Source organism: Gymnodraco acuticeps, unplaced genomic scaffold (assembly GCF_902827175.1).
Source record: "Gymnodraco acuticeps unplaced genomic scaffold, fGymAcu1.1, whole genome shotgun sequence".
Classification (NCBI taxonomy): domain Eukaryota; kingdom Metazoa; phylum Chordata; class Actinopteri; order Perciformes; family Bathydraconidae; genus Gymnodraco; species Gymnodraco acuticeps.
This window is the reverse complement of record NW_022991180.1, coordinates 857,052-870,798: the sequence shown is the minus strand read 5'-3', so window position 1 is coordinate 870,798 and position 13,747 is coordinate 857,052. Positions and strand designations below refer to the sequence as shown.

Sequence of the window (13,747 nt, the reverse complement as noted above, 5' to 3'; positions counted from 1 at the left end):
AAAATAAAAATAAAGTCAACAAAGGCTAAAACCTTTTTTTGGGGTCACACTGTTAATGTCCCACTAATTCTAACTATTACAACGTAAGGTGTTTACAGTGTTTACCTGTGGGCAGATGGACGATTCTGACTGCACTGTCTGTGGTGTTGACATGTTGACCTCCAGCTCCACTCGCTCTCTTAGTTTCAATCTTCAGGTCCTTGGAGTTTATCGTGAAGGAGATCTGACAGGTACACATCATCATTTATTAAAGTAACACCAGATGTGCAGAAGAACAAGCTTTCTCCTAAATATCCTACCTGTACTATTCCAATTATGAACGGAGAAACAACTTTTAAACTTTTACCAAGTCACATCCTTTTTGTTTTCCTCATATTTATAATACACACAGATTAAGCAATAAATGCCAACCATATTTACCATGTCTCCGCCAACCAAGTTGCAGTTTACACTCATGTCCAAACAAACTGTAATCATTGTACCTTATAAGACATTTGTGTGAAATTGTCCAAATTCATGTCTGGATTTTTTAGACTTTTTTGTAAGGGAAAACAAATTTGGAGATCAGTGCCAGTTTTCGAAAATTCAGATGGACAACCCGAAAAAAGTAATCCCAGCAACAGTCTTGACCAGAGGCCATTTGATTCTAAAATATAAAACAATAAAGATTTGAGTGCTTTTGCTTTAGTTACAACAAAGTAATCTTCTCTGACTATTCCAAAATTCTGCAATTCAGAATCATTTTCCATCCACCTGTAATGATGCCTGTAGAAAAACATTGTTATTCCATCTTGTGAAGCTGTACCTCAGTGGGCTGGGGCAGTATAACCACCGTCATGGTGCTGGTGTGCATCCTGCCGTGTTTTTCAGTCCTGGGAACCCTCTGAACCCGATGGACTCCGCCCTCAAACTTCATCCTCTTGTAGCTCTGAGAGCCGCTGATGCTAGCCAAGGCGCTGCGCACTCCACCTGAGCAACAAGTACCAAGAGTAAAGTGTAAGATAAGATGGACCTTTATTAATCCCCGTGGGGAAATTCAGTAGTTCAAACAGCAACAGGGTAAGATTGAAAAACAGGACAGCACAGATTCACACAGGTTAATACAATTAAAGATAAAAATAAAAATGAAAAACTATGAAATAAGAAATGAATTAAAATGAGCATATATTGGGTCATATAAACTATGAAGTATTGGTACAACATGTAGAATGGTCAAATGTTTGTTTTCATGAAAGTGACTCTAATCGGTTTATTTAATATCTGTTTCAGTATTTACTTTTCCTTAACAACATATTTTTGTATGTGTCTTCAATTGTCTTATTTAAACGTCATACTGTATATGGGCATTACTTAGTGACCACTCAAAAGTTCTGTGACACAGAAAGGGCTCCCCCTTGAGTTTAGGGTTAGGTATTGCAATATTGATACGAAAGTCGAAAACAGAAGGTTTTTTACATTTTTGTGCTGACATCCTGTATCTTATTACCACCCAATCCGTACCTTCAGTCGCAAGTTAGAACACAGAATGGTGTATTTTTCCACTGTCAACTTTATATAGAAGAAACAGAAACAGAATTCACACTGTGATGTTCCTGGCATATTCAGACAGTCAAAATAACAGAATCCAGACGAAGGTGTATACATGACCAGGCACTGTTATTTCGAAAACTGACAAGCAATCCAGCTCTCCTAACATTATGTTATCCTGAGTCCAATTGTATCCTAAATTATACTCTAACCTAGTAACGGTTTTTGCACGACTGTTACATAAATAGTATTACCAAAGTTAAGCTACACATTCAGTCAGTTGCTGTTCTATTAGCAAAGGTTTTAAGATATCGACCACGATGATGTTGCCCCCCAAATACAATTTGGTGAAAATGTTAAGTGCTGGAAAATGGTTTGTAATGATTTTTCGTTACCCGACTCTATAATGCGGCTAAAATCACATCAAACTGTGCCCACTAACCTAAGTCATTGGTCATGTACTCCAAGACGTCGAAGGACCAGCCATGGTGATGAGCATATCCCTGGTACATGTCAAACACCTTCAGAGGAGAAAAGACGAGTCGGCGTGTTAACATACAGGTTTGTTGCAAATGAGTAATTCACATAGGTACGACATTTTGAAATGCAATATTTTTCTCTATATAAAAAAATATGTAAAGATTTTCTTATTCAGTTATTTTTTCAAAAGGCCCACTATCTAATAAAAATAAATACTTCCAGACCTCATTGGTAAACAGCATTGCCTCCTGACCCCCGACACCGGCTGTGACCTCCAGCACGAGGTCGCTCAGATCTGCCTCCTCCTCAGGGATCAACAGATTCAGGATCTGATTGGTGAAGCAGGTTAATATGAAAGAAAGGTAAAACAACATCAATGAAACATCTAAAGTGGAACAAGTACAGGACGATGAATCAGCAATGGAAAGCAATTGACTATTTACTGCAACGTTACTTTATGCTGCAAACTAAATACCTCTTGTCTAATATCTTGTATTTCTTGCAAACATCCTTCACTCTCCAGCTCTGCCAGTTCTCGCAGGGCTGGGTCTTCATCTATGAGGAGAAACCAAATGAATTCAATGATGCAGTGATATATAGTATTTGTGCCATGTGATGATTTATTGATATCAGTTAAAAAGGTCAACAAGTAAGAACTGAATTGAGATTGATAGTTCATATTTGTATTTTGAGAATTGCATTGTAGATATCATCAATTAGATTAGATTCCTTTATTGTCACTACAGAGTACAGCAAAATCCCAAGCATTCCCGATGGTGCAATCACACATAACAGAATCAGACAGTATAAGTATCATTTTGACAATACAAGCTAAAACGTTTAATATAATATATAAAGTGACGATAAATTAGACCTATGATACATAGAACAGTACGCTTACAAGACAATACAACAAAGCCATACAAATACAAGAACAATACGGCCAAGGCAGTAGAAAATGTAAACAAGTCAATAAGTAAGTTATTGTATATGTATCCATCAGTGCAGTTAGAAATAAATGTGTTCTATAAAAACGGTATGAGGTAGAATATAAGGTGATGATAATTGCAACTATTCACAATGACATTATGAGTAAGTTGTAATATTGAGTGGTATTTAAAGGGCTTGCTATAACGCCTCACCTTTCAGCAGCGCTTCGGTCTCAGCCATCTCTCTCTGCTTGGCGTCCAGCTCTCTGATGCTCTGGATGAGAGGAGCCAGCAGGGACACTTTGGTCCTCTTGGACATCAGCGTGTCCTCACTGGACTGCTCCTCTGGCACACCGCTGTTGGCTGCTCTCAAACATTCATTGTACTCCGCCTCCATCTTCTTCAGGTATTCTTGCAGGGATGTCTTAGAAAAAAGCTCATCCACTGACAGTATCTTGGCCACCATCAAAGGTGTGCCGGTGTGAAGAGTTCTTGTAGTTCTGCCACAGCGATGATCGGTGTGTCGAGGAAATCTGACAGTTTGGTTGATGGCATTTGGGGACTTTTGTAAACAAGGTATCCACAAGCTGTAGACACAATCATTTCCTCTTGGAAGAAGGTGTATGGCTCTTCTGAAAGCCATTGCGTGAAAAGATAATCTGATTTGTTGTGAAGATTCACTGAGGGGTCAGATCAAGATATGACTTGGCTTTTGCAAATGATCCTCTCTTGTCCGGGAGCAAACATTAGCCAAATTCCACTAGAAAAATTTGGTATTTTTTCTTTTCATTTGTAAAAAAAAGCAATACATGTTCTTACAATTGCTATGTTAAGATAGCTTTTGTTTCCAATCAAGTCATTCTAGAATTCGGCATCGTTTTTGTAATGATAAGCGGTGTTTTAAATTGATACAATTGTATATTCATTAATACGTTTATGTCGCCAACAATGTCTGGCAATTTGTCATGGTTTCCAGCGAATTAAGACCAATACAGCTAAAACAGGAAATATCTTTTTGAATTTATAAAAAGCTGCTATGGCTATTAACCTAGAAAACAAAATGATAGCATTGAGAAGGTAATCAACTCAATGAGGGTTTATTTTGAGCTAATAAATCCTCTTAAAATCCAATTACAAACCTTAACATTTCTCCATTAGATATATCCTGTTATCGGAACAGCAGTGTGACTATAAATAACAAAAATGTGGTCTTAAATTGTTTAAAGGCAGTCTAGCAACTGATTGTTAATAGTTGTTGTGAAAATATGCTTCCTTTTACCACCTTGCTGAAGGGCGCAGACATATTGAATGTAGTACGCATGCGCAAAGAGGGTAAGCTCTTCTTCTACGGAAATGACTGCAGACTTAAAATCCCGACAGACCCCCCTGCAGGGGTTCGGTTTGCAAGTTCGTTTTCACAACATGTGAGTGTGCTTTTGTCTTGAGAACAAGCGTTTTCAAGACTTAAAATAATTTCCCCCTGGCCACACACATATAATGGTTCCTACGAGAAAGTCTGTAGCCTGACACTGTAAATCCTGTCTATACCTTCTTATTATACATCCATGGTCTATACAGGTGTTGCTAGCAAATAGTAGGAATTCTTATTTTCATTACGTATTTTTGTTGGTTTTAGTAAAACAGTTTTTTTCATTTTAAATATCTTTATACCTTCTTTGCCTAGTTCGTTTTTATGATTGTATTATGTATTATTTTACTTATTTCATTATCATTGTATTATATTTTATTATTTGTATTATTATTTCATTACTATAATTATAATGTTATGTTGTACACGTCATTATAGATTTTTTAATAATTATTTTATTGTTTTGTATTCAGTTCATTTTTTATTGTATTTTTGATCATATTCTTTTTAATATATTTATATTATCTTATGTTGTGTTATTATTATTTTTGCATGTATTTATCAAAACATTTTCTTTCTTTTTTCATTATAAGTTTGTGTATTATTATTGTTATTCTAATTATTTATTTCAATATGATTCATATTAATTATTATTTAATTATTCATTGTTTATGTATCAATATCACTTTTTTATTTAATTGATTTATTCATTGTATTTTTACTTGTCTTTATTGCCATTTAAATTTGTTAGGAATTTATTTTTAAAAATGTGTTATTATTATTATTTTGTTATAATTAATAAATATATAAATGTAAGTTAAAATACATGTAGAAATACATTAAAGATATATAATAATGAAAGTTCTGTTTTATTCTCAACTTATATATTTGTATTTATATATTTACATATTTTTATACATGTTTTCTTATGTTCATTTAATCCTGTATTTATTCCTGTATTTATGCATTTATAATAATAATAATAATAATAATAATAATACGTTTTAATTATAAAGGAGCCTTTCTAAGCTCTCAGGTCGCCGTACAAGGTACACAAAACAAAAACAACACAATATAATCAATAAAAACAGAGGATGTTATACATTTGCGTATCATGTGCTCTGTCCTCCATACCTGTGTGCTCATTTTGTGCATAAAGGTACAAATTCACTCCAAATCACATCACAGCAACACCTATAGTTGGGTCTGCGATGTTCCAGAAACATATCGTTGGTCCAGAGGTCTATTCATTGGTTTCCCCCTCAGGTGCTCAAGGTACAACACCCATGGGAGGGACTTCTTTTGTCTTTTGCTATGCTGATGTTAAATCTGGAGAAATTGTCCCCACCACTTTTTCTAACAAAGTGACGCCCATGTTTTGTAACCTTAGTGAATTCTCATACTGCACAACGCATGGGGTCAGTTGCCAACTTTGATTGTGCTGTCTCCTAAAATAGTAATGACTGTGAGGACTTGCAAATTGGATTGATGCGGATCATCATTCATTAGCATTATGCACATCAGTATGCAAAGATTATCAGTGTCAGGTCAGAAGGGTAAGCTTACGTATCTCTCTCTCTGTCTGTGTGGTACTGGCACTGCAGAAGGTATTTTCTTTTCAGTTGTACTTGTTTGTCCAACTTCCAACTTCACTTTGTTGTTGTCTAAATATGTTGGTTATGACTGGGAGAGGATTTGGCACCCTTGTTGTATTTGCCTATAATGCATCTGAAATATTTAAAGTAACCAACTACATCCTGCAACCCCCTCCCCTGCCTGGTTTCAATGAAAGAGCCACATCACACATTCCAGGTGGGGGTGTGAACTGGACTGTCCTGTGAATGCAGTCTGACTGTTCTTCTTCTCAAACAGTGGGATTCCTGACAACAATTAGAAGTAGACAGCTAAATAAATATCTGAAATATCATTTTCATCACTTCCAGCAGACCCTTTGAAAATATATAATTAATTTCACATAATAATTGTAATCAGAATCATACGCAAGATACCTTCCCCCTTTATATACATGCTCTATACATTTGTAAAAAGTCAACTGTCCATCAGATCGTTTTTAAGGAACATCAAACTTGTTGAACATAACTTTAAAATGCTTCATTTTAGTGAAACTGTTTCAGGAATACTATTTAAAGATGTTTCAATTGTATTTACGTGAAAACCAACAGGTCGATGTACCATGCACTCCCTTGACATATATTAATTCATTTTTTTAAGGTTTACCGTCAACAACCTCTCCAATATTAATACACATATTCTGTAACACACTCAATTCGGCGTACTACTTTTTTTATACTTCAGTACTGTATATGACACTTTTTGTACAGTGAATTTTCAGTGTTTCACATCGGATGGAAACGGAACGGAAACCACGTCGACTGACATCACTTCGTCAAAATGTTAGAACCTCAAATCCCATTGGTTGATATGGTTTAAAGGGACACACTCCCGCTCGATGTGATTGGTTGCCGCATTTTGCGCACGGATTTCAAATAGAAGCAGAAACTGGCGGATGTTCAGTTGAGGAACATTTCATTTGGAATTGGCAAACACAGGAGTCAGACGAAAGATAGCTCAGCGGTAAAAAGGAGGGAAGCGAGGGTCAGCTTTGGATAACGATATTTACAAGCTTAAGGTAAGAGCCTTTGCTTAATATCCTATGGACTATTAATTGCTAATGTTATTATTAAGTATTAGGATGTTCTGTCAGCTTTGTTAATAGCATTGACACTTTAATTTAGCTGGATTAAGATTAATAAGTGTTGGTTAAACGTTGAGAAATGCATATTATCTGAACAATCTCAGCCGAAAATATACTGCATTTCAGAGTATAATAAGAACCTTAGTTTGAGTTCTGAATGCAATAGTCTACAAGTAATAAAAGCTAGCTACTTGGTTAGAAGCTACTTCCCAAGCGTCCCACTGTACGCGCGTAAATGCATGATTATAGTGATAACTTCGCGATGTATTTGATATAAAGCACTTATCCCGTAATGTTCAACATATCATAGTACAATATACACGTAATGTAACTACCCACTTATTTAGCGTATGCATTTAAAGACTGCTATAGGGACCTAGGTACGTTCACGTCACCGATACGTTTCCGCCAAATCTACGTACATCGCGCCAAAATCTATTATTTGAAAAGTGATATAAACTAAACTACCCCAACCGTGTTCAACGTTAATAATACAAGTTTAACTGCAATATAGTCACTTCTTATGACTTTCTCTTATGTCAAGAAACGCATTAGTTACCTTCGATTAGCGGGGAGCTAGGTTGGCTTGCACAAGAGAAGCCATGTTGCCTGGCAGTCACATTGAATATTTGTTAACTCAATTAACTCCTGATTTGTCTTTTTTATCCAGATATCTTCATGGTGCGCAGTGTGTTTTACTGTCGGAAAGTCATCATGAAATGCCCTCACTACGAGTATACAATGGCCAACAATATGGATAAAAGCGCTGCAGCAGACTCCAGGGTGCTTCACCTAAAAGCTTCCCCAGTGAAAGAGCCCCTCCCCCTCAAACCCCAGTGCCCACCTGCAGGAGTGACCACAGAGTTGTTCTCTCATAACAACAACAACACCAAAGCAGTCCACAACAAGGAAAACAGCACCAACAAAGAGCATGACTGGACTCTGGTTGAAGCGTTTGAGGACAGTGGCTATCTGTCTCTGCAAAATAGTCATGATAATGACTATTGTGGTGATAATGATAATCATGGGGAGGAAGAGGATGAACACATCCATAAAAAAGCAGCAGCACCCCTGCCACCTTCAAATGCGGCGAAGCATAACAAAAAGACAACTCCAAATAATACTCCCACTAAATGTAAAGGAAGGACTGACTGTAACCGGCAAGTGTCTCTGGAGGTAGCTTCTACTCCTGTGGATTGCCATAAAAGGAGAACTGTGGCATACTCGCTGTCATCCACCCCGTCCGAGCATCACAATAACCCCAACCTGCCCATACTGAAGTTCCAGAAGACAGTGTGTGAAGAGCTTGCCAAGAACTATCGTAAGAATAAGAGGTAAGATAATTACGCATATCTGATAACAAAGACTTTATCTGCTCCGATTTGCACACAATAGGTAACACACAGACCTACCCATTAGTGTGCATTTAGATGTGGGATAGTATAAAAGGTTCTGCTTTTGGGATATCTTCCCAATGATAAAAGGGAGTTAGGAATTTTGTATCCATCATTGTCGCATATCTAGTGAAACATTTTAAAGGTTAGGACCATAAACGACTACCATTCCCTACCACAATCAAAGCTGGCAGACATGCCTGAGATACATTTTGGGGTCTCATTTTACGGGGCCACTCTGCTAAACCTAAACTAATGTCAAATTTGATTCCTTGTTTCAGTTGGACTTAAATGAAAATGTACAATTGTCTTCTTGTGTCTCAGTTATGACTGGAGCATCGTCAACAAGGTTGCAGAGCGTCATCTTTTGGATCGGGTGATCGGAAGCCATATGGGCCAGGAGTACATCGACGTGTTTTCGTGTCTTCTGTCCAGGAACATGAGAAGGATCCTGACCAACATCCTGGCCCTGCTGGGAGACATGGACCTCATCAGGTAAATTACAAATGCTTTACTATGTGGCAAGTTGTGTCGACACAAAACCCATCTAGATGCTGAAGTAAAGAAAGTTTACTTTTGTTTATGTTATCAGCTGAAGTCACAGTTTATAGTTTAAGACGCGTTGGAACTATTGTTGAATTGATTACTACGTTTTTTTAAGTTTAAGAAACTGCACACAAGTGACAACACGTGAACGTTGAGAGTTAAAACATACTGGTCAGAAATTGTTAGAAATTGTACTTTTTTTAACATTTTTATTATTATAGTTACCATTTTTCTCTTGTGTAAAGTCCTCATACAATTACCTTTTCCCCCTCAGCTGTAAGAAAGTGAGCGGGACATGGAGGAGGTTCATCTGTGAGGATGCAGCAGTTCTGAGCAGGTGTCAAAGAGCTGAGGAGGCACTCAGGGTGAGGACATCACACAAGTGTACACCAGGCTTGGAATTTCGTCATTTTAGGGGCAAGGCCATTTGGCCTTCCCGTTCACATTTTTTTTAAGGGCACAAAGGCCACATGACAGGGCACAAAGGCCGTTTGGTTAAATTACGCTGGTCAATCAACATGACTGAAAAGTGTAGCACTAACGTCAACGCCAGTCGTTTTACAAATGGCTGAATAGCAATAGTGTTTCTTTAACGTATACGTTAAGTTCAGCCATAAACCACACAAGTCAGTCATGTATTATATCAAAACCGCTTAGCAAGAAAAATACTAGATTCAAAGGTGACAGCTATCTGCTAGCTTGTAGAAGCAACACTAGATGTAGACCCCTTGAAGGGAAGACGTTAGCGCTATCCAAACTAGCTAGCTATCGCTAGTTTTCATGACAAAATGTAACGAGTCGACTTTAAATAGGCTAATACAATGGTAATTACCTATCAATAGTACTTTCTATAAACACGTAAATGTTAAGTCCTTTCAAATACTACCACATACTTCAGTTAAATCATATCAAAACAGCTTGGTCCGCTTGCTTACCTGTGCTTGTCTTGCTCCCGCGGCTGAGGAGGAGGCTGTCGGGCCCCTACAGGCATTTCTGACGGAACAATCACAGCAGAGCAGACACGGGACTATCCTACTGCGCGCACTAATATGACTTTACTAGCGTTGTTTACACTGGAACTTTTGACAGGGGCACCAAGGCCACTTTGGCCGTGAATTGCATTTTTTTTTCACAGGGCATCACGGCCAAAGTGCGGGGCAACGACGGCCGTGGCCGTCGTGAAATTCCCACCCTGGTGTACACCCTTTGTAGGACCAAGCACTGAGTTGTGCAAGAATCTTGCATTGTTGTGCCTCTGGCCATCAGTGAGATTGTTGCTGAACAACTTACTCCATATGCTGTTCATGTTCTAATGTGTTTCCTTTTTCTCGTTTCTCAGGAGTCAAGGAACTCCACGAGGCAACAGGGCTGTGGTCTAACGAGAGATTCAGTTGTGTCCAGGATGGTGTTCTCCTGCATGCAGGCCCTGGCCTCACCAAGTACCCCATCTTCTTCCTCCTCATCGAGCTGCAGGGTCAACAGACGTCCTGCTCACTCTCAGAAAGACATCATGCCCCATCAGGCCTACACACGCTTCAATGAATACATGCAGGTAAGAATTTGTTTATAAATCAGAATAACTAGCGCAAGAACCCATCAAACCCAGCATTTCTGAATATAAATGTGTACTGCTAGTATAAAAGCATATTAGGAGGGACACGCAACAGCCCCTTCTTAAACAGAGATTTCAGTACATGCCAAGAAGAAAATAAAGCCTGTGCAATGGATTTTCCTTTATTACTCTGAACCAAACAATGGCAGTGTAATGTTGCCCCAGAGTAGGATTTGAGATGGCAAAAGAAGGCGTAACATTCAACACAACTGTGTTAGTGTGTAGTGTGTACAGTCTGTCCCAGCTGCTGTGGTGTGACTTTCAATCAGGTTCACGCTGTGGAAAATACATTACATTATTTGGATTCTAGTTGTGGCGGCTATATTCCCATTGAATACGGCTAAACTTCGCTCATTGTTGTGACGCGTATAAATAATAAAGTCTGTACTGAACTCGATGTTTTAAGGATATTTAATATTGTAAATCTAAACAAACAGAATCATACGGTCAACAAAATATATCAGAGCTAAGCTCACCCCCATTGTCATGCTACCAAACCTGGTGCCCTAAATACCATTAACCACACCCATGTGACAATCACGGAAACAACCAACAGGGTTCCCGCGTAGTCTTAAAAAGTCTTACATTTGATAATCAGAATTGAAGGCCTTAAAAAGGTCTTAAATAAGAAAGGTCTTAAATATGATTTAGATGGTCTTAAAAATGATGGGATTTGAAAGGTACTTCTGTGTTGCGATCGCGTCTAAATGTGTTTTGGGGGAAATGTCCGGGCTGCAAAGTAACCAGTACGTACGTAAGACCCTTTCAGTTCCCCCCAACAATTTGTATTGAAATAAATCAACATGGAACCAGTAATCACTAACTTTATTTCCCCGGCCCCTTATCAGAGAACACCCAGCTAGTAACCTAGCAACCAAGATTCAGCTAGCGGCAGTCAGAAATCAGGTATCTTCGAATCTACTTACAAATATGGGGACGTGTAAGTAAATATCGAATTTAGTGCTTGGTTGAAACCAGTGGAGGGGAACGTGTTTGAAGCCCGCTGCACCTTTTGCAAACAAAATTAGCGTTTGTTTAGCTAATTTAGCGTTGGCTAGTGCAGCTACTCCCGCAACAACACCGGGGAACCTCCGGGCGACGTTTGAGTCTACGTCAACCCTAAAAGCGGAGGGGCTGTGGACGCTAAATACCGTAGCTAAACACCAATCATACAACAGCATGAAGACGGCAGAGCTCTGACTATAGCTCTTGTCACTCACACACACACACACTTTTTGTCTAACATAGTTCTGTGTACTGTTATGTTCAGTCATCGTTCTTATGTTGAACATGAATACGTTTACTTTGTAAAATTATGGGACGTATTTCTTCTTTCCTAGCAATTTTCAGTCATACTTTCTTGCAGTGAAATAGGTCTTAAATTCTATTCAAAGTGGTCTTAAAAAGTCTTAAATTGAGTTGGTGAAACCTGCAGGAACCCTGAACCAATTACAAGCGTGTGTGGTGTTAACAAATAATGAAGATAGTATAACTATAAACACATGCTACCACAGCATTTTGGCTCCTACTCATTAACTAGTGTTAACATGAATTTGTCTTGTGTTCTGTCCAGGCGGCCAGCAGTCTGAAGACGCACGAGTCTCTGCGCCCCTGCAAGCTCTGCGGCGCTCCAGCGACGCACCTGTCCGAGGTTCGGAGGGCCACGTGCACCAGCCTCAACTGCCAGTTCGATTTCTGCACCTACTGCCAGGAGAAGTTCCACGGCTCGAACCCCTGCAGAGTGGTGAAGTCCCGATCCCTCTTTTCCACCCCGAAGACGACCCCGATCCTTCTAGGCAGCGCTCGCAGCAAGAGGAGCATCCGGCGCCTGTGATGGAGCGCTACGGGGGTTTTATTCTCTGAATGTTTTAATGTCCTCGGTCTACGCTGGCTCCCTCCAAAGCTCGGACAGCGAGGAATGTTTTAATGTCCTCGGTCTACGCTGGCTCCCTCCAAAGCTCGGACAGCGAGGAATGTTTTAATGTCCTCGGTCTACGCTAGCTCCCTCCAAAGCTCGGACAGCGAGGAACATTTTAACACAAGCTGGACTTCTAATTGTGTCACTGTGGCATTAAACTTTGTGACACGCATAACTCCGGCTCTACGCAACTGAATCGACGTACTGAAGCACTTGATAGCGCACTGCTGGGACAATCAACCAGAGAGCATCACCTGATGAAAGCTGTGGTCGTCTGTGAGCGACATACACATCTGATGCCAAAAAGAAGAAAGAAATGCAGATTCGTATGCTTTAAGTTGTGCAATTTTTATATTTGTTTTTAAAATGAAATGTATGTACATATATTGTCTATTTTAAATAGTTTTGTATATGTTTTTAAATAAATGTTGTTCCTCAGGAGGTGTTTAAATGTTCATATTTACTTTATGTAAATAAATGTTACATAAAACTGATCTTGTTTTTTTGTTATTCCTCAATGACACTTATCCTAGAGCTGAAGTTTGTATAGTTGTGGAAAAAATAATCAGCCACTTGAGTTAGTACATGAAGATATGCTTTAAACGTAACCTTAGATAACCAGTGGCATTTGTGACTTCTTAACGCTACTTTCAAACAGTTGAGGGGAAACAGAACTGTCGCTCTATTTATAACATGAGTGTATTATCAGCTTAAGAACTTTTAAATGACTAAAAGTTAAATGTGTATTAAGATTGGAGGACTGGTCATTTTTGTTTAAGTGAATGCATGTTGGGGTTTTTTACGGATTCTTAACTTGGATTTTAGTGAAGAAGAAATGTAAGTAGTCATGTTTAGACGTCTTCAGCAGAGGGCAGCATCGTGTACACTTCTCAGGGTAAAGGACTCTTCACTGCACTCTGATGACAGCACACAGTTTGACAAACAGATGCATAGACAAATACATTATCAACATCACGAGTGAGCATTGTTATTAACTGCCTTGAACAAAAATGAAAATATGACTAGTGCATAACATACTGCCCATGCTGGTTGCCCATTACATTTCCATCCTAATGATTTAGTGTCAAAAAGCGTTACATGTGGAATTAAAAAGGTTAGTTTTTATTTAGTCCGTCTTGGTCAGTCTTTGCAAATCCTCCAACTTTACAAGCAGATTATTTGAATAAATAGAACTTTTCTGTCAAGTACATAATGGCACAAAGTGTACTGTGTATCTAGGATTATTTTTGGCTCCT

The 13,747-nt window shown here is 38.7% G+C and overlaps 2 protein-coding genes across 3 annotated transcripts in view; one reads left to right on the top strand and one right to left on the bottom strand.

The window, feature by feature from the left end:
- mtrf1l (mitochondrial translational release factor 1-like) overlaps nucleotides 1-4,717 on the bottom strand; it is a 6,801-nt gene extending 2,084 nt beyond the window's left edge. The window contains exons 1-6 of the mRNA XM_034237682.1: nucleotides 3,150-4,717; nucleotides 2,483-2,562; nucleotides 2,232-2,336; nucleotides 1,970-2,048; nucleotides 806-969; nucleotides 106-223 (exon numbers count right to left, since the gene is read on the bottom strand). Coding sequence (XP_034093573.1) covers nucleotides 106-223; nucleotides 806-969; nucleotides 1,970-2,048; nucleotides 2,232-2,336; nucleotides 2,483-2,562; nucleotides 3,150-3,579 — 976 coding nt within the window. The 5' untranslated portion in view covers nucleotides 3,580-4,717. The remainder of the gene's footprint in view (nucleotides 1-105; nucleotides 224-805; nucleotides 970-1,969; nucleotides 2,049-2,231; nucleotides 2,337-2,482; nucleotides 2,563-3,149) is intronic.
- Nucleotides 4,718-6,801: 2,084 nt separating this feature from the next.
- Nucleotides 6,802-12,985, top strand: fbxo5 (F-box protein 5). 2 transcript variants are annotated; one of them, XR_004571228.1, is made up of 7 exons: nucleotides 6,802-6,955; nucleotides 7,692-8,355; nucleotides 8,740-8,910; nucleotides 9,236-9,326; nucleotides 10,301-10,513; nucleotides 12,147-12,544; nucleotides 12,600-12,985. XR_004571228.1 is itself a non-coding variant. In XM_034237673.1 (6 exons), exons 2-6 carry the CDS (start codon nucleotides 7,700-7,702, stop codon nucleotides 12,405-12,407), a joined length of 1,392 nt encoding a protein of 463 aa, XP_034093564.1. In that variant the 5' UTR covers nucleotides 6,802-6,955; nucleotides 7,692-7,699; the 3' UTR covers nucleotides 12,408-12,985. The 2 variants fall into 2 exon arrangements, 1 of the variants encoding a protein (XP_034093564.1); XM_034237673.1 differs by having other exon boundaries at nucleotides 12,147-12,985.
- The last annotated feature ends 762 nt before the right edge of the window (nucleotides 12,986-13,747 follow it).

Bases quoted from the DNA above. Each gene is read 5' to 3' on its own strand.
- fbxo5 (XM_034237673.1), top strand. From the start codon at position 7,700: ATGGTGCGCAGTGTGTTTTACTGTCGGAAAGTCATCATGAAATGCCCT. The intron at 8,356-8,739 runs GTAAGATAATTA...CTTGTGTCTCAG, and splicing joins AACTATCGTAAGAATAAGAG to TTATGACTGGAGCATCGTCA. The intron at 10,514-12,146 runs GTAAGAATTTGT...TGTTCTGTCCAG, and splicing joins GCTTCAATGAATACATGCAG to GCGGCCAGCAGTCTGAAGAC.